Source organism: Cinclus cinclus, chromosome Z (genome assembly GCF_963662255.1).
Source record: "Cinclus cinclus chromosome Z, bCinCin1.1, whole genome shotgun sequence".
Taxonomy (NCBI): domain Eukaryota; kingdom Metazoa; phylum Chordata; class Aves; order Passeriformes; family Cinclidae; genus Cinclus; species Cinclus cinclus.
In genome coordinates this window covers 59,830,082-59,853,164 of record NC_085084.1, presented here as the reverse complement: position 1 = coordinate 59,853,164, position 23,083 = coordinate 59,830,082, and the positions used below count along the sequence as shown (strand labels likewise).

General features: G+C 39.5%; 2 protein-coding genes across 9 annotated transcripts; one reads left to right on the top strand and one right to left on the bottom strand.

Moving 5' to 3' along the window:
• Positions 1-866: 866 nt before the first annotated feature.
• On the bottom strand, positions 867-11,523 carry UTP15 (UTP15 small subunit processome component). 6 transcript variants are annotated; one of them, XM_062512755.1, is made up of 12 exons: positions 11,299-11,523; positions 10,872-10,909; positions 10,606-10,790; positions 9,319-9,497; positions 8,411-8,536; positions 7,590-7,725; positions 6,369-6,453; positions 4,187-4,336; positions 3,910-4,011; positions 3,576-3,709; positions 3,025-3,083; positions 867-2,521 (listed from the first exon to the last, which is right to left on the bottom strand). In XM_062512755.1, the coding sequence occupies exons 1-12, from the start codon at positions 11,396-11,398 to the stop codon at positions 2,298-2,300; spliced, it is 1,518 nt and encodes a 505-aa protein (XP_062368739.1). In that variant the 5' UTR covers positions 11,399-11,523; the 3' UTR covers positions 867-2,297. The 6 variants fall into 6 exon arrangements, with proteins under 6 accessions (XP_062368739.1, XP_062368738.1, XP_062368737.1 ...); XM_062512754.1 differs by having other exon boundaries at positions 10,872-10,964; positions 11,309-11,523; XM_062512753.1 differs by having other exon boundaries at positions 10,606-10,964; positions 11,309-11,523.
• Positions 11,524-11,539: 16 nt separating this feature from the next.
• Positions 11,540-20,864, top strand: ANKRA2 (ankyrin repeat family A member 2). 3 transcript variants are annotated; one of them, XM_062512762.1, is made up of 10 exons: positions 11,540-11,787; positions 11,882-11,942; positions 12,260-12,648; positions 14,539-14,697; positions 16,044-16,109; positions 17,454-17,551; positions 17,694-17,819; positions 18,210-18,276; positions 18,368-18,448; positions 20,080-20,864. In XM_062512762.1, exons 3-10 carry the CDS (start codon positions 12,360-12,362, stop codon positions 20,133-20,135), a joined length of 942 nt encoding a protein of 313 aa, XP_062368746.1. In that variant the 5' UTR covers positions 11,540-11,787; positions 11,882-11,942; positions 12,260-12,359; the 3' UTR covers positions 20,136-20,864. The 3 variants fall into 3 exon arrangements, with proteins under 3 accessions (XP_062368746.1, XP_062368744.1, XP_062368743.1); XM_062512760.1 differs by lacking the exon at positions 11,882-11,942 and having other exon boundaries at positions 11,540-11,772; XM_062512759.1 differs by having other exon boundaries at positions 11,540-11,942.
• The last annotated feature ends 2,219 nt before the right edge of the window (positions 20,865-23,083 follow it).

Genomic DNA, 23,083 nt, shown 5'->3' with positions numbered 1-23,083 from the left:
AAGTTTAGTTCTACTAACATAAACAAAATAAAAAATAAAAATAATTAAGTAAGCAGCAAGGAAACTAGAAGCTTGAAGTTTGCATGAACATGTTCCTCATTATTACCTGCTTTCATTCTAAATATTGAAAACCAGTAAATCCCAGTAGTCAGGAACATAGATTTTTCACAGAGTAATTTAAGGGCAGACCAGACAGCACTCCATGCTTTTCAGTCACAACTTTTAGGATTGTAGGTAGAATTTGCAAAACTGATTTAGCTATTTCTACCACTGGTATCTGCCTCTCAATGTCACATATGAGCAAATTAATTTTGCAAGAAGTTCCTATTATATCTCAAATCCCAGGCCAGGGGGAAAATTCAAGCAATAGAACAGGTTAAGAACAAAGTTCTACCCTAGTGACATATTACATGTGTTCAACAGCCTTTGGCACACCTCTTTCCAAAGTATTCATACTGATGCAGCCCTGCTTGAAGCTAAAATAAACTATTATCCTAGCATTCAAACAATAGACTCAAACTCCATCTACTGTGCACTGAAAGTGACAGAATTACACAAATACTGAGTTTTGACATTCAACTTGAGGATTTTCTCACTGGTGTGCACTTTACTCATTACATTAATTTAATTTGAATTAATTCCCCTCTAGAAGTATTACCTCCTTTCTAGAAAACTGCAATTCATAAATACATATGCATAATTTAAAAAATTAAACTAAACTTTTTCAATACACATAAGCATGCACTTCTTGAGTCATTCTGCTGTGTGCTATGAATTCATGGAAATCTTAAATGGAGATGAAGCAGGACAGAAAAAACAATGTAGTCAAGGGTTGTCAAAGTGTGTGCATTGTTCTCTTTGTATTTCCAAGGATGTGACATTGGATACGAGCTTTAAATAAGGACAGTGACACATTAAAATTACACAAACATCAGTTATTTTCCAGTAAATAAAAACCAAAAATTGTTGGCTGCTGACAGTACTGGACACACACACCTTTAGTGGGCTGGTGCTGGCCAGACACCAGGCAGACACCAAAGCCCCTTATTCACTCACTGCAGTTGGACAGGGGAGAGATAATATAACAGGATTTGTGTGTTGAGACAAGGACAGGGGGAGAGCACTCACCAAATACCATCATGGGCAAAACAGGCTCAACTTAGAGATATTAATTACATTTATTACTAAACAAAATCAGAGCAGGACTATGAGAAGTAAATAAACCCTTAAAAACACCTTCTCCCACCCCCACCCCTCCCTCCTCCCCCAGCAGCACAGGGAGACAGGGAGTGGGGTTGTGGTCAGTTCATGACTTGTGGCTTCTCCCACTGCTCAGGGAGAGGAGTCCTTCCTTTGCTGCACTGTGGGGTCCCCTCTCATGGGATTCATGAACTTCTCCAGTGTCAGTCCATCCCACGGGCACCCAGTCCTCCCCACACTGCTGCAGTGTGGGTCACTCTTCCACAGGGTGCAGTCCCCTCCAAGGACAGGCTGCTCCAGCCTGGGAGCACGGCCCCTCTCTCCAGAGGTCTCCCATGGGGTTACAGCCTCCTCCAGGCATCCACCTGCTCCAGTGTGGGCTCCTCCATGGGCTGCAGATGGATCTCTGCATTCCCCAAGGATCTCCATGGGCTCCTCCATGGGCTGCAGATGGATCTCTGCATTCCCCAAGGATCTCCATGGGCTCCTCCATGGGCTGCAGATGGATCTCTGCATTCCCCAAGGATCTCCATGGGCTACACCATGGGCTGCATGGGAACCTTAGCATCTGGACCATCTGGAACATCTCCTGCTCCTCTTTCTTCACTGACCTCAGTGTCCACAGGGTTATTCTTCTCACATGTTCTCACTCTGCTCTTCTCTGGCCCAATTCCAACTGCGCAATAGTTTTTTTATCACCATTTCTAGTTGGCCCAGCCTTGGCCAGCAGCACATCCATCTCTGAAGCCACCAGGAATTGATTCTGCCAAATGTGAAGGAAGCTTCTGACAGCTTCTCACAGAAGCCACCCCTACAGCCCTGCCTCTACCAAAAATCACACCAGGTAGATCCTTAAGAAGTTATGTAACTCTGAAATAGAACTTTAAAACTAACTTGTTTGAAAAAAATTGCATGGACAATCTTGAAAATGTCCTCTTTCTCTGTCTTCAGTAATCAAGCCTATTCAGCAACATGGTTTAAAAGACAGAATTTCAGCATAGAGAGGCTTATTTTCAAAGTCACCATTATAAGAAGTTACCAGGAGAATAGGTCATGACTTTGAAGTTCACAATTGTGACAATTTGTTGTGATGGGTGTCAGTAATTCTTATTTGTTTCAATGATCTCTGTAACACCATTGCTTTTGTTCTCTTCTAGACATGTATCTTTTTTCTTAGTAAAAGTAGCAAACAGCGTATCCATCATTCCCAAAACTTCTAGTAGTTCTTCTTGATAGTCAATTTCTTTTCCGATAGCTTGCTGGAGTTTCAGGAACTGTTTATCAACTATTGCTGACTGCCCAACCACAGGCTGATAAATGTCTGTAAAGAAAAATATCAATTGAGAATCTACAGACATATACAAAGGCAAAAATTACATTAGCTAGTTAGAGATACATTTAAGGATTCTAGCACAAGTCCAACATTCTGAAAAATAACTTTAACGTTGTCTGTTCTGAAAGCAGTGGATGTATGTACTTACAGCAGCAGTATATCAAACAAACAGAAACCGAAGTTTTTATGACCTAAAATACTATTTTTATTTCACTGAATAAGAAGCTTATATTTATACTATGTAAACACAGAACCATAAAGTATTAAAGGTACTTAGAGACCACAAGGCACTTCCTGCAGCCCGTGCAAACTGAATCATAACTATGGTCGAAGTTATCTGGAAATATTTCTTTTCTGGATCATTTTCTTGATACTAAGTCCACACAAATAAACAAAGCCATAAAGAACTGGTTTCTTCAAAATGTAGCACTTTCAATCTTATCTGCAAGCTATCCATATGGCTTTGAGAGGTTTTTTTTGTGTTGTCTTACCAGTGATCATATCGGCAACAGTCACCAACACTGGAGTAAATCTAGGCTCAATCACACGCCTGTAATATTAGAAGACATTCCAATTTTACTGGTTTTGTCAACAGCACTCCACCAGCACCAAGCAGCTTTCTCACACAGGCATACAGGCAAATTTTTCTTGATGAAGAGACATGACAGAACAGCAGTCAGAGATGCAAGTAAAAAAACCCACATATGTGGTATTTACCCTCCTTTCAGGAAGGCACTGGAGGTTGGAGGAGTGCCAAAAAGCCTTGAGCACATAAAAACACAGTTTTCATCAAGGAGACAGAAAATAACAGACTAAGGGCAGAGTGTCTGGCAAATGAGTATCTCGTACTATCAACTACATTGTTCTGTGCTGACAGGTAAACCTGTTTCAAACCTATCCCAAAACCTTGGTATCAGAATGAAAAAGGCATGTGAGATTTCAGGAGTACCAGTGTTCCACCCCTGATCTGTTTAAACTCTGTGGCAACTTATTAGGAAATAGAAGTATCAATCTACTGAGGGAACTCTGTTAAAATAAATACCTTGCCACAAACGTAAGCAGGAGATTAACTTGCTTCTCATCTCGGCCTGCAAGTGCACTTCTCAGTGTTCCTCTGCGATGTAGTTCCTGCATGACTGCAACCGTGACTTCAGGAGTATGAAGCATGATGGGTGGCTGGACATATATAAGAAGAGTTTAGTATCAAAGCACCATTTTTACACACAACACCGGGCTGATATCAACAAAAATCAAAATGGAACCCAAGTTATATTCTTTCTAGTTATACAGTAAAATGAATTAGTATGACATACAGGAAAAAATAACATCAAGTGAAAGCACAAAATTCTGACAAGAAAAAAAAACCAATACCTCACCTCCATTACTGCATCAAGAGCCTTGGAAGACTGAAAGCTTCTCAGCAACTTATCATACTTTCTCAAAACATGTTTTACAGGTTTACTAACACAGAAATCTTCCTAGAATTTAACAAAAGAGTTCAGAGTAAGACAAATACAAATACACATAATGGATTAGAAAAACTACCATGAATAATTTTATATATTCCCTCCCTTCCCTTCCTCCAATTCAGCATATTCCAAGAAACCAATTTTTCAGAAATGTTTCAGCACATATTTTCTTATCACATCATACCTGTTTCGGCATGTAAGTTCTTCCTTTCACATAGGTTCTATATGCTGGTTGTCTCTTCTTTTGAGAGTTTTCATTCTTTTCTTCTGGTTTTCTGTGTTTGACATTCAGCACCCCATTGGTCATGCCTACAACTATGGTTTCATCTTCAGGCTAGCACAAAGAAATCACAGAGTAAGGACCAGTGTTTTATCTGTGCTCTATAATGCATGTATGTGCTCTATCATGCACATTTTCATATTTTTATGCTTCATGATAAGGTTCAAACCACAGTATCAAGGATGACTTCAGGTGGAAGGCACCTCTTTCAGGTTCTGTGATTGAATACCTTGTTCAAAGCTGGGACAGCTTGAAGGCAATGGTCATAAGCAGCATTATAGACTGATTAGTGAATCAAGCTCAATTATGCATCAACACCCTTCTGCAACTCTAAGGTTCTGTTTTTTCCAATGGCATACAAACTACCTTTGGCTGCCATATAGCCAGCATGAACAGAACCGATTAGAAAGCAAAGCTATCACGGAACAGCAGGATTTTGAGGAACAACTGAAAGTTGTTCAAAAGACCAGTCACTGGCATACATAATTTCACTTATACAACGAAGTGGGTGTACATTTCACCCAGGAAAACTGTGGATGCCCCATCCCTTGAAATGTTCAAGGCCAGACTGGATGGGGCTTAGAGCAACCTGGTCTAGCCATGTCCTTGCCCAGGGCAGGGCGGCTGAAGCCAAATGATCTTTAATATCCCTTCCAACCCAAGCCGTTCTATGATTCTGTGATATAATAAAAGCCTACACAATTATGAGAGGTATAGATGGAGATCAGCTGGTGAATGGCTCATTTAAGGGCATCAACTGAAGCCTATGAAGATTCAAGTGGAACAATACAGGTATTCTTCATACAAGTATCAGAAATGTGGAATTCCTTGTCAAGGAATATAGGCAAGGTTTAAAGTTTAATCAATCAAGTTTAAAGTTTAATCCCTCAAGGAGGGACTGAACAAGTTTATGGAACAGAAATAATGCACTGAGTTACACCAAAACGACACTTTGATGAGGTAATTTCTCATCTGAAAATGAAACCTGGGAGGATATCAACACACTTGCCCTGGGTTTAGTTTTCTATACACATTTACTTACAGCTGACTATAGTTGGAAGCAGCATCTGGAATTAGACCCACCTTTGGTTTGACTCAGTAAAGGCATTATATGTTCTTGTGGGACCATTTAAAATTCCAATGATTTAATCAATAGGAAACAAGATTATGTTTCAAAATATGTATTATACACGCTCTAGAGATGCTAAACTATAAGTATCTGCATATTTTGCAGATGCCATAGAGTCTTAAAAGGCAATGGATTCTGTACTCTTCACTTAAAGAAAAAATAATCCAAGTTTATTTTAGCTTAGCTCCCTAGGTAACATGGTAAGAAATGAAAATATTCCCTACACACACTTTCCTCTACATTCCAGCGGAGCAGGACAATAGTAAAGCAGCATAGATAGTAAAGATCCCTCACAGGCCCATTCACATGCTGTTCAGATGCTACATAAAGGGGTACTACATGACAACAGTATTGTTTAAAAACTGGTACTAGCCTCCAAATTTCTGGCCAGCAGGTCACTTATCTACTGGAAATCAAGCGCTTCTGAGAAGAGTCTCTGCTGTCTGCTTCCAAGACATGTCCTGACGGACAAATTTGTTTATGCTCACACCCTTCTTTCTCCCTCAGAGCAACCTGACGCCAACAACTTTTAAGCAAGCTCACAACCTATTATAAATTTTGCAACAAATTAACTACATTTTTTTATTGCTGCCATGCAAACGGACTTACAGCATTCCTCAAAAGAAAAAGGTGAGTACAATTTTCTGAAAGTCAAAGGACCTCCCTTCTGTAAGTGAATACTTTACTTCATAAACACAAGATTTTATGCTGATCTAGTCAGGTAAGGTACTTGTGATATCTGTGATAGACTAGACTCATCTAGTCTAGTCAGGTATGTGAATCTATTATGTTTAAAACCTCTTAGTGTTTGTTACTCAGGGGAAACATTTTCAATCACCCTGCTTTGCATGTACAGCATTCTTCTGGAACACCTAATAGCCTTGAAAGCAACAATTATTTGCTTTAGTGACTTAAAAGGTACCAGGAATTGTCTAGGAAGATTTTTAATGCACTTACTGACAACGCAAGACTGAGGATGGATGTTGCATAGTTGAAGCTGTGGACTACTTTGTAGGATGTAGTACTGTAAATCTTCACATGCCTACATAGAAGAGTAACGATAAAAACATTGTCAGAATAGCTTTACTGTGGTCACTTTACAGGAACTTCATCACGCTGATCTTAAACAGATCATTTAAGGAAACTGAGTATTAATACAATGCATTCCTCAGACTAACACTGAGCTTCTTAAGTATTAGTCCTGCAACAGTAATGTACTGTTAAAAGGTATCTACAAGTCAAGTCAGGATTGCTCTTACACCAAAAGAGGTGAAAATGGGGCAGGAACAGAAGAAAAAATTGAAGGCAGATAGAGCAATTATTTGAATTCAGAAATGCATATTAGGAAAACACTAAGACACTATCACTTCAAATTTGTTCTTAAATTTTAAATACAAGATTTACTAGCAATTTCTGGGAGCAAATACATAAGAAATTCTCGTATCCAGTTGCCATTTAAGGATTTGGTTGGAAATATGAAATGTTTAACAAACTGGTAAACAAAGTATTATATTAAAAGGCTAAAATTCAGTGTTACGTAATCATAAAGCCTGAACTAGCTTACGAAATACAGGAGGAAGGAGGAAAACACTGTAATTTCAGATCACTTCATATTTCTAATGTCTCAGAGACAAGACACCAACTACAAGTACTCATCAACTGAAACCAAACAAAAAAGCAAAGAGGTCACATTCACAAGCACTCTTGGGTACTAGAAGCAACAGCGGAGAAACACAACACCCAGGCTTTTAAAAAGTGAATACTAATACACTTTTAGCTATTTAAACTGTTATAAAATTAAGAATAGTTTATTTACAAAGACTGAAAAGATCAGTTTAGAGATTTAAAAAACTGAACACTTATCCAGAAGTTCCCCATATGCATTCCCAAATGGTACACACAACCCTTATTGATATTCAGATCAGTAAGAGGAAAAGGTTAAGGTGTATCATAGAATCATAGTATTGTTTGAGTTGGAAGGAACCTTCTAAAGCTCATTTAGACCAAAGTCCTTGCAAAAGCAGGGACAGCTTTGCAGTAGGTACCTTGGCCAAAAAAACACATTCTCAATTAAAGCCCCAAAACCACGCACAGGTTAACAGTGATGTGAAATAACACCTTTTAAAGAATAAAAGTCTTAAAGAATGCAAACATAAGGAAGCCTCAAAATACACCAACCTGTCCAGGGATCCTGACAATAACCTTTGTCCAGAGCTGTTCAGGCACAAACAAGTTACAGTTTTATGATGATTTTTAAGTGAAACTAGTAACTGTCCACCTTTTAGTACATCCCAAACTTTGACATATCGACCTCCTGTGAAGAGGAAGAACATGAAACAGTCTTATATATGTATACATTTATGCTTCTCTGAAGAAGTTTTCAAAGAGTAATGCAGTATCTCCACAGGTACCTTTACCTAACAGTTTTCTGCACCTACTCACCATACTCTTCCATTCTACCTCCTGGCAATAGCCTGCTCTATTTTTAGGCCATTATGAATGGAGCTGAATGATTCAACCATTCTCCAACCATACTAATTACAAAAAGGTAAAAGTGTATAACCTATGGGGTTACAGGACTTCTGATGCAATTGCAACAGGAGACTAAAAAAGCTTGTCAACATGAAGAGAAAGACACAGTCCCATCTTTTCAAAACCTAAGTATGTTAATTCCTTCACTTTAGAAGTGAACCAATTAGAGTCTGCATTTTGTTATTAAAAATAACTTGGGGGGGGAGGGGCAGAATTGGCAACTACAAGAATATCAAAACTAAGACTAACAGGAAGACCCTTACTTGCACCCACCAGATAAACAGATTCCTACAGAAGATTCTAGGATTCTACAGATTCCTGCAGAAGACATTTGAGAAATCCAACTGTTACATCACTTACCACCTCCTTATCAAACTAAAACACCACACAAAAAATAAGTAGCTGAAGTATTTCTCAAAAGAGGGCCACAAAAAAGATACGTGACTTATCTGATTTTATAGAATTACCTGCAGATACTAGAAGTCCACCAGAAGGAAACAGAAGCACACTCTCCACGGGATGGCCGTGTTCTATTGTCAGGACACTACTCTTTGTTCGTGCATCAAACAGTTTCACAGTGTGATCATAGGAACCTGCAAATACCAGCATCAATCAGTTTAATAATTTCAACTAGTCTGGGAACTAAAACAGCTGTGTCCTACCATCTAAAGGAGTTCCTGACTAATAGCAATAGTTTTAAACTATATTCAAACAATTTTAAACTATACATGGTAAAAACACCTTGTCATTTACCTTGGTTACTTTACAGCCTTGGGGCAACATAAATTTTCTAATCCTAGCCCTACCTACATGCCAGTCTATAAAATTAATTTGTTATAATTTCATTTCACTTACATTAATCAAGTGTATTTATAACAATAAATATCAAGCAGCCTGATAAAATCTAACCTCTTGAAAAAAAAGAATACTGGGGCTTTTTCACAGTTTTCCACAGACTGATACAAAGCTACTGCTAGGAAAACCAAAAGCAACTGGTTACAAGTAACTCTACATGACCTCACATTTTTGAGTCTGCCAGTTATGGGCTGTACAGACTAGTGTCCTGCTCCAGAAATTTGGTAAAACATTCCAGTCACACCCAGCCAAAGGATACATTCACACCATTTTTGTTCAAAAGTTCTGTTAACCCTAATAGGCTAAACCAAAAAGATATTAAAACTCAGTTCCTGCAGTTTCCCCATAAACGTCAATGTCAAGCTTCAAAAGCAAGCAAAAAAAGGAAACAACAAAGTAGGCATTGTACAAGAAGACTGATCCTTCATGACTAAAATACAATAAACATGGCCCTACTGTATCAAAAATTATCTTTCAGCATTTTTCTTCAATCCAAAAGAAGTATAAAATAAAACCAAACCTGTTATGAAGACATCTGCATTCACTTTACTTGCACAGCCACATCTCACATAGTCAGTATGTTCACTGTAAGAGATTATGTTTGTGGCACTTGGAATATCCCACAAATTTGATGAATAATCATCACCACCAGAAAATATTCGGTATTTGTCAGACAGGAAGCCCGCTAGATGAACTGGTCTAGAAAACAAAGTCCACAATACCCAAAGTTAAAATATAATTATGTTTCAAGAAGAGTTAGTCTGTATGAATTAAAGAACTCTAACCTAGAAGTGCAATGTTTAATATCAGAACTTACAAAACCTCACTATATAACAGAAAATCTAAAGTACAGCTGCTTTGAACAGTCTTCTTGTCCTTTAAAATCACTATTGAAGTCTTCACTATCACCATCTAAATATACAACTAATGTTGGCAGAATGCACAGGTATGCAGTTAACCTAGCCATTAGAACATAACACCCAATTTGCACACATCTAACAGAAACACACTCAAGATCAGTCTGGGTACTCTCCACTGAAAGGGATATTCTTGTTGCTCTACATAGATAAAACACACATTGATCTTCCATAGCACAGAAGTCTGTTGAAGCATTATCATTTTCTTCTCCTCACTGATACATCAGAACTCCTAAATTCTTCCCCACCCCACACTACCATTATGCACCTTTTCGGTTTTGTTTTTGGAGCTTTTTCTTAAGGAATTCCTGCTTTCCTGGTGTATTTCTTCATTGTTTTTGTTTAAACACTTTTTAGAACTCTTTTCCTAGCAACATCAAATAAAATGTGCTTATCAATGCAATGTACACCCAAGACTTAATCTACACAACATATTAAGAGACACCTATGTGAAACAGAAAATGGATTTACTCTTCTACGTACTTGATTCATATTTAGAATTTTTTAAAACTCACTCCTATTTTAAATTTAACTTCAAAATCTACTTTCTAGTAAGATCACAAGAGACAGTCAAAAGCAATGTTAAGTCAGTATTCCTCAGATTTTCAACAGCACGTGAAGCAGACACATGACTATAATTTAGCATAAATACTTTATATTGCTGAGGCACTTGAACAGGTTGCCCAAAGAAGACAGGGATGCCCCTCCCTGGTAGTGCTCAAGGCTAGGCTGGAAGGGGCTCTGAGCAGTACCAGGTGTCCCTGTCCTGTGGCAGGAGGGTTGGAACAAGACGATTTTTAAGGCCAAACCATCCAGTCTGTGACGAGTTTGTGACATGCAAACATAGCAAAGCTCAGGCACACGAACGAAACAAACCAATTCTGCCTTACTTGGTATGACCCTCGAACTGCCTCAACGGTGCTTTGCCGCTGACGTCGAAGAGGGAGATGCTGCCGTCCTCACTGCCGGCGACGAGCAGCCGCCCGTCGTCCCTGTAGCTGGCACAGTATGCCGCGTCCCGGAATCGAGAGAACGTCTTGATGGGCTCCTGGGAGTAACGGCCATAGATGTGGATCTGGCAAAACAAGAGGGCATTACATCTTGCGTGATACCAACTGAAGAACAAGAGCACAAAAGCCTCAGAAAAGCCACTTACTCTCGAGGATGCTGTGACAGCGTAGTTATATGGCGGGACTGGGCAGAAGTCAATTTTATTTACGGCACCGAATTCCTTTATCTGAACAGGTGTCTAAAACAATTGTGATTAAAGACCATTAAATACATATAAGCACACCATCCAGCATGAGAACAGCAAAACAAAAACTATTTTTCCTAAAAAGAACTCCAGACTCAATTAGAATCAAAACGGTTTTTAGCTACGATTACAGTGAGTTCTACTTCTGACAGACTATTCCTGCTCTTGTAATTATTCTCCAGTTTACGCCAATTTTTCCAATTTTTTGACCCATTGATTACGCGTTTTGAGGTGAAAAACTCATGCGTGCTTTAAAAAAAACATTTTAACTGCATGAAAGTAGTATAAAAAAGGTATTCTGGGGCAGTAACTGAGACCGTTGGGCCGCTTCCTCCTACCTTGTATCCTCGCCAGTACAGCGTGTCCTGCGTGATCTTCTCCCCGAGTTTGGGGCAGGCCTGGACCACCACTGGTTTGTACGCAGCCATGACGGACGGGGCGCGGGGCCGGCCCCGGCTCAGCGGAAGAAGCTCGGGAAGGTCCGATGAGCTCGGGCAAACGGGACACGCTGCGGTCCGGCGATGGCGGACACCACGCCTGCCGCGAGTAGAGATGGCGGGCGCACCGGAAGTGCGTCATCAGAGCGCGACTCTCGGCGGCCAATCGGTGGGGCGGCGTGACCTCACTTCCGGCTAGAGGCGGCGGTGGCTGCTGAAAGCTGAGGTGAGGCCTGGTCTGCGACCGCGCGGTGCGGGCGTCCCGCCCTTGGGCCTGTCCTTACGGACTGTCTCCAAGAGGGATTCGGCTCCAGGCGTACCGGGAGGTGCTCGAACGCGACCCTGTCCGAGGCTGCAGCGGCACTGTGAGCAAGCCACGGGTATTCTGGGGTTACATTTATCCGTTTAAAAGGGATTGTTGGTTTGATTTTTTTTTTTCCTACGCATGCGGTAGAAGCAATTCATTTTTTTCAGGTTGCAAAAGACATAAAGGAGCTTGAAGTTTTCCCTCAAATCTAATGTTTCTGGTGATAAGGTAATCTTATAGTTTGTTCCTGGCTGGGTATAAACCTGCTTGGTTGTCGTGTGGGATTTTTGTTGCAAGTAAGCAAGTATTTTGAGACATCATTTTACATACATTAAATTCCTACTTCCTTAATAATGGAATTTGGTTTATACATCAAGTGCTGAAACATAAATCGAGGTTTTAGTGACCAATTTGTGACAGCAACAAGATTGATGTTTCACCAATGTTTTGACTGACAAAACTAAATGCCGTAAGCTTAAATAAAGTGTGATGTGTTTTTATGCATTGTTTTACCAGAATGTTCTTAACCTGTTATGTCTGTTCAGTTGCAGGTTGTCCATAAAATTTGGCTTGGTAGGCCAAAATTGCTCCTGGCTGGAAACAATGAAGCATTATTTTGCATGAAACTTGTACAGGACTGAGATTATGGCATCTTCGACAAACTTGGATGTCGGGGCCCAGTTAATTGTGGAAGAATGTACCACAAACTACAGCCTTCCACCCATGCCAGACATTAAAGTGGAACATCAGCTTGACACCAGCACAGAGGAAAGCCCAGCTCAGAGTGTCACCATGGGGATGAAATTCATTTTGCCCAATAGATTTGATATGAATGTCTGCTCACGATTTGTGAAGTCTTTGAATGAGGAGGACAGTAAAAATATTCAAGATCAAGTCAACTCTGACCTTGAAGTTGCATCTGTCCTATTTAAAGGTTGAATTTATGGTACAAAATATTATCTATGGACTGTGTCATCCTGTTATTATGTTTTCTAAAAAAAAAAAAAAGCTTTTGCATTATATGTTTATTCATCACTTTTCTAAGATGTGTTTCTGTAATGTTTTTATTATATGCTTAATGGATTATTAATGTAAAACTTTTCTCTAACATTAATATTTACACTACATTTTAAATACTTATATTAACTGAAAAATCAGTGGCACAAAAAGTCTCTTAAGTTAGTAAGAGCTGATGCTAATTAGGAAAACAAGCTGCTTCTGTATGGCATGTCCTACAGCAGTATGCTTCTTTAGAAAACACGACTGAAAGCACTATATGATCACTTCAGCTTCAGTAGCTTTCAGTAGCATGTTGTATCTTTTCATGAGGGTAATGAAAGATAATGTAGGCCACATGTGTTTTGTCACTGTGACTGTACAAAGCCTCAAGTCCTAGCAATGGTCTTGCCACTGTAGCTTTGCCCTACTTGAAAGCAAATGCTGCTCCAGGTCTGGTTCCCTGCAGCTAATCCAGCCATTGCTGGGCAGCTTCATCAGAATTGCTTCATGCTTCTTCACGGCCAAGGATATTGATACAGAGCAAAATTAGAACTTCCATCTACTTCCCCTTAACAACTGTGGTTTCTAGCACTTGTCATATTTCAGACCGTTAGTGGCATATCTTTTCATAAAGTTCGTGTGACCTATTTCCTTTATTGATTAGTTATGCAAACACAGGCTTACTTTGAATTTTGATGACTTCACTGACTTGACTTGCTTGACCAAGCTGCAGGTCTGAGTGGCAGATTTACACTCATCAGCAATAGGGTTGTTTTTCTGAGGTAACGTTTGTAACTGCAAATCCAGGGACTGTAGGTCAAAATCTGTGGCAGGACTCTTAATTCAGTACCGTCAGTTGTAGCTGTTTGATTGGCAAACAAAACATAATTTTGTTTTCTGTTACACTCTACTTCTTTTAGTTCTCTCCCTGAATTTGTGGTTGCATTTGTGATTGTGAAGATCTCTATGGTGTTAATTCAGTATGTGTGTGTTAACTAGCTTCTAGTCATTAATTAGTGGTGCACTCTGGTGTCAAATCAATTAAGAGTTTATGGAGTTTAATCCTTCAGTATGTCTTTTCAGTATTTAATCTCAAAACCAAAAGCTACTTTTCAGAGTTAGAAGCCAATACAACATATAAATATGTTTTGTAATAAAATGCCATTGGCTTTTAAGAGAAAGCAAGAAAAGTGAGTATGAAGGAATACATATATCAGTGGTGAATGACTTCCTGAATTCTGTGCAGTGACCTGCTGTAGCATTTTATGTAAGTTAGTGTGGAATCTGTTTTCCTGCTGGGTAAGTTTTCATCAGGCATTCATAATGCTGTTAAAATTTTATCCAGGAGTGGGAAGAGCCCTGATGAAGAAAGTTAATGAAGGTTGTCTCCAGTCATGCAGTGGACTGGTTAGGGAGCAGGCAAAGGCTGAGCAGGTACCTGAGTGCATGTCTGACCAGAGCTACATCATGTTATTGCCTTAAAGATGACTTGCCATAAGAAGATGACAAGTAGAGGCTTCTTAAATAATAAATCCATGCTAGGTATGTTGAAAATCTAGACAAAGGCTTACCTTAGGCACTAACTTGTATCTGGGTGACATTATGCCATACTGGAAATGTGAAGTGGCATAATTGTTTTATGCTAGAAATTAGTGCAACCCTTTTTTCAGCTTCCACTGTATACATTGGGAAAGCACACATCACAAATCACATGGATTTTAAAGGTCTTGTGATACTGGTGCTTTACAGTTTGACTAAGAATCTGTGGCTTGCTTTTAATGCTCTTACTAGTACTGAAATCCTCTCTGTTTCCTGTTCAATGTAGCTGAATGCAACAGCCACACTTCTCCTTCCCCTGGTATCCAAGTAAGACATGTTTATACTCCATCAACTACTAAGCATTTCTCACCAATAAAACAATCAACTACACTAACTAACAAACACAGGGGAAATGAAGTCTCTACAACACCTCTACTTGTAAACTGTAAGTATTCTTACGTCTTACTATTAATAATTATTTTGTGAATTCTCTGTTGGATGCTTGACAGATTTATGCAGTTTTTTTAGTGTTGCAATGAACTTTAAGGTAGGAAGAAAACACTGAGATAGTCTTGTCTAATTTCACATGGGTCCAACCATATAATAGTCATCCACCTGATGTATGGAATTCATGACTGAAGTTTACTTTCCAGAAGGAAAAAGACCAGAAAAACGCTTACCTATACTTTAAAATCAAGATTTAGATTCTGAGTTGTAAGTTAATGTACTTCATGCCTGTGTTTTCAGAACTTGTGCATCTTAAAATTTGATGATTGGTAAATGCTGCAAGATACTTAAGATATAATGTAATATAAATGCAGAATACTTGTCATGATTATCACAGATCTTGAAAATCAAGGAAGCTTTATTTCTTGTGGGTTTTCTTTTCTGAATTGTCAAGCATTTCCTTTATAAGTTAATTTGCTTCAATTTACTTTGTCAGTAAATTTTCTCTATAAATTACAAGTCAGGGTTTTAAGAAAAATGCTACTTGCATGGAAAAAATTAATCAGGAGCTGCAGTGTAGGCCACTGAACAAAATACACTGTCTTTCTGAACAAACTAGACTTTCATGTAGTGACTTGGAAGAGGACAGTGAACATTTACAGTTAATGTAATCATTAGTTTATTACTACATCATGTGGGTAATTTATTACATATGGCCTCCTGAGCACCTTTCAGGCCTGTTCCAAGTGGCAGTTATCAAAATCATACACCCATACAGTTTTTTGTGAGATCAGAGGTTATTTCTTCATAATCTCCGACATAACTAAAAAGTCCCACAATCTTTGTTTTCCCCTTTATGTGTCAGGTTTTGTGTAGTTTTGTAATGTCTGATCTATTCGACATCGTAGTGACTGCGAGTTGCACTAGCAACTTTCTTTGTTTAGTAGCAGGATGGGTCTTCTGGTGAATCAAGTGTGATTTTTAAATTAAACATCCTTAATTTATCAAAATATGTTTATTTAAGAAATGGGTCTTGAAGTAATCTTGGGCTGCTGACCAAACAGCAGTGAAGAGAACATGTTACTTTGTGAAGAGTCAGTGTGGGAAGCATCCTTGCTTTTAAGAATGCTGCATTGGTTTAAAAATGACCTAAATCTATTAAACTCTTTGGAAAATGTTCAGTTTTTAATTGTGATTTAAGTTTGGACTGTAAAGTGAAATTATCTAGTCTCAATTCCAAATTCTGTACTGCTGAAGCAAATGGACATGTTATGCTCAGCTCTAAACAGAGCAGAACAAAAATTGATGGATGTAACACATGCTTTTCCTTCCTTTTTTTTGCAGCTTTATCAGTTCATCAGCTGGCTGCTCAGGGAGAAATGTTATATCTGGCCACACGTATTGAACAAGGTGAGACAGATGGAGGTTAAATGCAATTTTTTCCCATTTGGGTCATTTATATGTTATTGTGTTTCACCTTTTCCCTAAAGCTATGAAGTCCTCAATTCTGGTACAAATTGGAGGACATTTGAGGTATCTGTTCTTTGCAGATGTGGACTAATGTTTTGTATTAGTCTATTACTCGTTCACTGTATGATTTGCATTTTAAATTGAAACATGACTGTTAATAGGAGTAGGTAAATCCCTTCCTCTCCCTGCTCTCTAGCTATATAGGGAATCCATGGAATTAAGAAAGAAATATGTTAGTTCTGCTGCAGGAGTTTATTTTCATCTTATTTTTAATTTTTCTTTGTCATTTAAAACATATTTCTATTAATAGTGGCCTTCCAGTTCTCTTTAGTCAATCAGCATAAAGACCTACATGTCACTAATTTAAGCCAGGGCTCACACCAGCAATGTCATGGTACTACATGTTCTTAATAGTGTGGCATTTATGTGTCCATAGTACACGTACAAAATTTAAGATCTACCTAACATATTTATCAATTTAGTAACAGTAAATATATTCTGTATATTCTTACTGCACTACTAGTAATCACCCATGCTTTTCAATGCATCCTTGTTGAGATGTTTCTCTGAGTCTAAATACATTGCAATGAGCCATGTATATGAAAAGCAAATCAATTCTGGAGTGCTGGTAGCAGCTAAAAATGCTTACTTTGGTGCTATGATAAGCATGGTTTTTTTAAGTACTTAGATATTAAAAAGAAATCCAGCCGAAATATTTTTCAGCCAATTGTGAAAAAGTTATTTTCTTCTTCCACCTGCACTAAATGTAGACTTAAATTGTTTTCACTTTCACGGACCACCTTATTGATTACATGAACTTTATGGGGTATGGAGTTGTTTTGTCTATATTGCTGTAGAAGCTCATTCTTTACAAAATTGTGTAGCTCACTATTGCAAAAACACAGTCTACAGTATAATACAGGATGAACCTCTTTTTATTTTTCAAACATCCTTTATCTTCTTTACAAAGGTGAAGCTCAGATTACAGACAACTTGTAATATTTCTGAGTAAAAACAGTGTTTGGTTTATAGAGCTTAACAACTTTAATTTTATATTACTAAACTAAAGGCTCAGCTTTTACTTTTGTTCAGTTGGATGTGTTTTTCTTTCTTGGACAGAGATACTACCACCACCACTGGGGACAGAATTTTGTTTTTGAAGTTGAGAATGACTTCTAGGTCACACTGGTTCCTGATGAATAAATGTTACTATCAGCACGTTTCACCAGCTGATACAGTGCATTGTGAAAAGGATTACTAAGTTATACATTTTTCTCTGAACAGAAAATTTAATCAATCATAAGGATGAAGAAGGATTTACCCCTCTGATGTGGGCTGCAGCTCATGGGCAGATTGCAGTAGTGGAATTTCTCCTCCAGAATGTAAGGAAAAAAATCATAATTGATTTTGAATTAATTTACTCTTTAGTTTGTCTTTCAAAGTTTGTTGATGCTGCTTAAAATTTTTAAAGTCTATGCAAAAACTTCATATTTGCTTCTTTTTTTAAATGATACTTTATTTCAGGGTGCAGATCCTCAGATTCTGGGGAAGGGGCGAGAAAGTGCCCTCTCACTGGCCTGCAGTAAAGGATACACAGATATTGTCAAAATGCTGCTCGACTGTGGGGTTGATGTCAATGAGTATGACTGGGTAAGACTCCAGCTTGAATATAGTCAGAGGGTGCTTTGGTCAGAAAATTGAAGTAAGACATAGCACTGGCTTGAGTTTAAAAATTGTTCTATCTCTTCTGAAATACCAGAGAGTTTCAAAACTTCCATAGGATAGGATAGAAGTTGATGCTGCTAGTTCTGACTTCTTGGTAGAAAGAGAATGAGACTATCGCTGACTTTTTGTAGAAGTGTGATCCTAGAATTTGAATAGTAGACAAAAATTATGGAAGTTGTGAAGATCTAGAACAGAACCTCATTTTTATGACACCTAGGAAGTCTCTTACTGGTACATGGAAGCATATTCGTGTGTTAAGGAATTACAGTTGTGGACTAATCACTAAGTGTCTGAGGCATTTCTCTGCTTTTGCAGAATGGAGGCACACCCTTGCTATATGCAGTACATGGGAACCATGTGAAATGTGTAAAAATCCTTCTCGGTAAGTAGACTGTCCAGACCAAATTATCAGTAATAATGGATGTTTTGTTCTTATTGTCAGAAATAGAAGATTTTATTCCTGTTTTATACAGAAAATGGTGCTGATCCAACTATCGAAACAGACGCTGGCTATAATTCCATGGATTTGGCTGTAGCCTTGGGCTACCGGAGTGGTGAGTATTGCAAATGTAAACCTTTTTTAAAAAAATTTAATTTTTACAGTCCCTCATTTATGTTGCTGCTGTAATGGCCTAGTAGAGGTTTTGTAGCTCTTAACATGTTACCTGTCCTACAAGTCTTAATAATCCTAAATGCATCAGGCCAAAATAAGTAGGACCTTCCATTCTTGTTTCAGAAAGTCAGGTACTTAGCAAGAAAATGTCACTGACCTAGATCTGTATCACTGGACACAAATAATGGTGTTTAGGGCTAATGCAGCCATGACTTAGACAAGGGGAGCTGAGCTGCTGCCTCACCCTATACAAGGGAGTGTGTTACTGGACAGTGGCAAGAGCCCTGCACCCCTTCTAAGCCCCTCACCCTGCTTGACTGACATGATGTTATGTAGTTTGCAAAACCTTCAGTCAGATCAGCTCTAGCTTTAGTTTGTCTTGGAGGCAGACAGTAACCATTGAATTATACTATCTAGTTTGGTGATGGAAACCACGACAAAGAAAGGACTCCTTGTTGGTTTTTTCCCTCATTACTGCTGTCATTTTGAAAGCTGTGAAATGTCTGCCATTACAGAAATGAATGGAATGAAAAAATAATTCCAGTACTGTACATGTAGCTTCTCCAAGCAGAACCCTGTGCTTATGAATGAGCCAGTGTCATGGTTTAACCCCTGGCAGCAGCCAAGCCACCCACAGCCACTCACTCACTCCCCCACCAGAGAGATCAGGGAGAGAATTACAAGGGTGAAAGCTGGAGAACTCATGGGACAGTTTAATAGGGAAAGCAAAGGCTGTGCACACAAGAAAAACAACCCAAGGAATTAATTCAGTGCTTCCCATGGGCAGGCAGGTGTTCAGCCAGCTCCAGGAGAGCCAGGCCCCACCATCCCCAGCTGACTTGGTTACTTGGGAAGACAAATGACATCTCCACAAATGTCCCCCTCTTTCCTGCTTCTTTCCCCCACTTAATACAGAGTTTGGTGCCACATGGTCTGGAATATCCCTTTGGTCAGTTTGGGTCACCTGTCCTGGCTCTCTCTCCTCCCAAGCACCCCCAGTCCCCTCACCAGTGTGGCAGTACCAAAAGCAGAATAGACCTTGTCTCTGTGCAAGCCCTGCTCAGCAATAACAAAAACATCTCTGTATTACCAACCCTGTGTTCAGCACAAATCCAAAACACAGCCCCATACCAGCTACTGAGAAGAAAATGAACTCTACCCCAGCTGAAAACAGCACAGCGCAACTTCACGTAGAAGTCTGCATAGAAGTCTGCTTCAAGAACTTAATCCCAGTGTTTCACAGAAGTGGTTTCTAATAAATGTTTTTGCATACTTTCTGTTTGTAGGCAAGAAAATTGCTTTCCATGTACTATCCGCCTATTCAAACCAAAGAACTGATGATGACTTCCAAAAACATTGTTTGCCTAACTGGGTGTATTGTTTTTTGCATTATACAAAGCTTTTATTTTCTGAAGGAATGCTGACTTTATTTACAGAGTGAATTTATACATGTCTGGTTTTTATTAAATGATTGCATGGGACAAGCAGGTACCTGCCAGAAAAAACAGTATAACCCTAAAAACACAAAAAAAAATTCAACACTAATTAACCTTATCTCTTTCTCTGCTTTAGTTCAGCAGGTTATCGAGTCTCATTTACTAAAGCTACTTCAAAATATCAAGGAATAATGGTTGGCTCTTCTGCAGTTTCCACATCTTGGCTTGGAGATTTGAACTGCTCTTCAGCTCTGATTGGTGACAAGAGTTGGTTGTTTTGTAACATTACCTCAGTGTAACTATTTTCTGGCTTTAGTTAACCTTTTTTGTGTTCTTCCTCTTCTTTCACTGTTGTGAATACAAATGTGCAATGTCATCCTTTTCTTAATTATATAATTTAGAAGAGTCAGTTGTTGTGCATGAAACATTCTGTAAATAAACCTGGTTTTGACCATCTAAATGTTTACACTGAGTGCACTGGGTGGCACTATGCAGTGTCCTACTTCATCGATACATAGTCACAGGAAGAAATGTGTTTAGATAGTGAGGGATATCATCACAGAAGACAGATATCAGTATTGTTAATAATACCAAAATATGCTCTGTCTGTGAAGTTTATGAGGTTCCCCAGTTAATATTTATCTGGTTGGAGCCAGAGCAGGGTTCATTTTTGCAATAGTGAGGAGGGAGCTAGGACCCAGAGGTTCTTCTGTATCATCTCTCCCCACTCCTAAGAGAAGGAGGAGGTCCCTTCCAGGGAGAAGGAGTTCTTCCAGTCAGGGTGGACTGGTTGCAGTGCGGTGGTGGAGCTCTGCAGTGAGCATTTTTGCATGTTTAATTACTCTCTCTTTTGTACATTGTTGCTATTAATGTTTGTTTTCTTACCTCATTGCTGTTTCCAGTAAAGTTTTGTTACCTCAACCTGTGATCTTGATGGTTTTTTGCCTTGAATGCCCCTTTCTATCTCACCTCAGGGGAAAGCAGAGAGGGAGTGGACAAGGAAGTAAGTGGCAGTATGGTTTTAAGTGTCTCAGTGGGAGCACTAAACTGGGCAGTACCATTCAGAAACTATGCTTATTTTTAAAATTTTAAAGGTTTATTAAACTTTTATCAAAATACAACAAAGGACTGAATGAGGAAAGAGGCACGGTGCTGGGAGCATGTGATTGTCTGCCACGTGCTCACCCACAACATGGCTGCTCTGCTTTTTGTACCCCTGCAGTTGCATCAGCCAACCCTGGCCCCTCCCAAAGTCCATCAGTCAACTCCTCTTCACTGTCCATTACTGGAGGCTGCTTTCTTGTACCTCGGTTGGGGGTCAGGTGTTGTCGTGCTGTGTGTCCTAGTAAGAAGCCTGCCCTCCTCCCAAATGTCCATGCAAGGGGTGCAGGTACACACCTTCCCTCCTGTCCTTGTCCTGGACATCCCAGGCTGTCTGGTGGCAACAAGACGGGGGGAAGGGGACTATGGGGAGAACAGAGGACATCTAAACCACAAACAACAAGAACAAAACTATACATCAGTAAACCTTCTCTTAACATACACTTCACAATCATCCTATCACTCATCTATGACAATTCCTAAAACCACAGCAGTGTTGTTTGGCACTCACTATGGAGCAGGCAGGATTGAGATTACAAATAAAACCAGAGAGGACTGGAAACAAACTTGACCTAGGTATTTGCTGTATTAGGTAGGGAGGCGCTGGTCACAGTGTTGCTTTGTCTGTTGGTATGGGTGCTGTACCTAACCCTTTTATATATTACTGTATATGCTCTTCCTGATGCTAGTTTTCAGAGGAGGGAGAGGGATCAGGATTGTTCTGTTGCTGTACTGTGTGACATCAGTTTACGCCATGATAACATGATCTAAGGGCATGAGGGGCATTTGGGATATGTATTCAGTGCTGCTCTCCTACCCTTAACGTCAGGTACTACCTTTTGGGACTCCATTAATAGTCACGTCCAATCTGGCAGGGGGGAACTAGAGAGGATGATTTCTGCCATCTTTCCACTCCTGTTATAAGAGATTTTGAGAAATTTTAATTCCTTCTGCATGTTAAGAGGACCATTTTCTGGTTGCTAAATCTGGCAGGTCTCCTCATTGCGGTCTACATCACGTTTAGATATTTCTACGGAGGTTATTCAGACATCTGCTCTGAGGGTAGATAAGTCATGAGTGGCATGGAATGTGGGAGAAAATGGGCCAGCTTTTGAAGGATTATTGTGCTTCAGTGGTTTGGAAGCTCACCCGTGTCAGGAAAATCCATAAACACCAGAGGTTTTTCCAAAAAGAAGACAGAGGAGTCCTTCAACTTCACTCAAATAAAAAAGGGAGAGAGTTGTCTGGGGTACACACCCATGGGGATTTCTCTCTCCATGTTTCAGAGGGTGCAGCCTCCTTTCATCCTAAACTCCCAGCTGCATGTTTCCCTCTTCTTTTCTCCATTGGCCAAGGTACTAGGACAGAACAGCCTTCCCAAACCACCTGTCCCATATGCTCCCCTTGAACTTGTCATTTTACCCCAAGGTTCAGAAGTTCGGGCTTGAGCAGACCCTTGTCTATCTCAGGAGCCAAGCTGTCATGGCTCTGCATCAAACCTGCTGCCTTGAATTTAGTAGAGACAGTAAGACCAATTTCAAAGACGTTAACAGTCATACCTTCACACAGTAAGTTATTTGTGAAGAAGACATTAGCACATATCTTTCTTCTCACTCCTCAACAACTACGGGATCCTGATAATGTGGCAGAATATGTGAAGGAAAACCAATGTGGCAGTTCCAGAGAGGCACAAAGTCATGCAGTGTGCTGGATCCTGGTTACTGTTTCCTGATCACTGCTTGACCCTAAACAGCATGCTCAGGGTAGAGGGAAGAAAGCAGAGCAACAGGCACCATGGCCCCTCGAACTGCAGCTGAACCAGAGGAACAAGCTCTGCTGGTAGTGTTGCAGAATATAACAAGTTTAATTTTTTTTTATTTTATAACTTTAGTCAGGTTTGTTCACCTTTGCCCCGAAGGAAGGGACCTGAAATTTGTTTTCAGGGCATTGTACCACTAGGTGAGGCCTGATGAGCTTAACATCTCAACAGACTTGGAGCAGCACAGAAGAGACACGAAAGATAATGGCATCAACAGCCA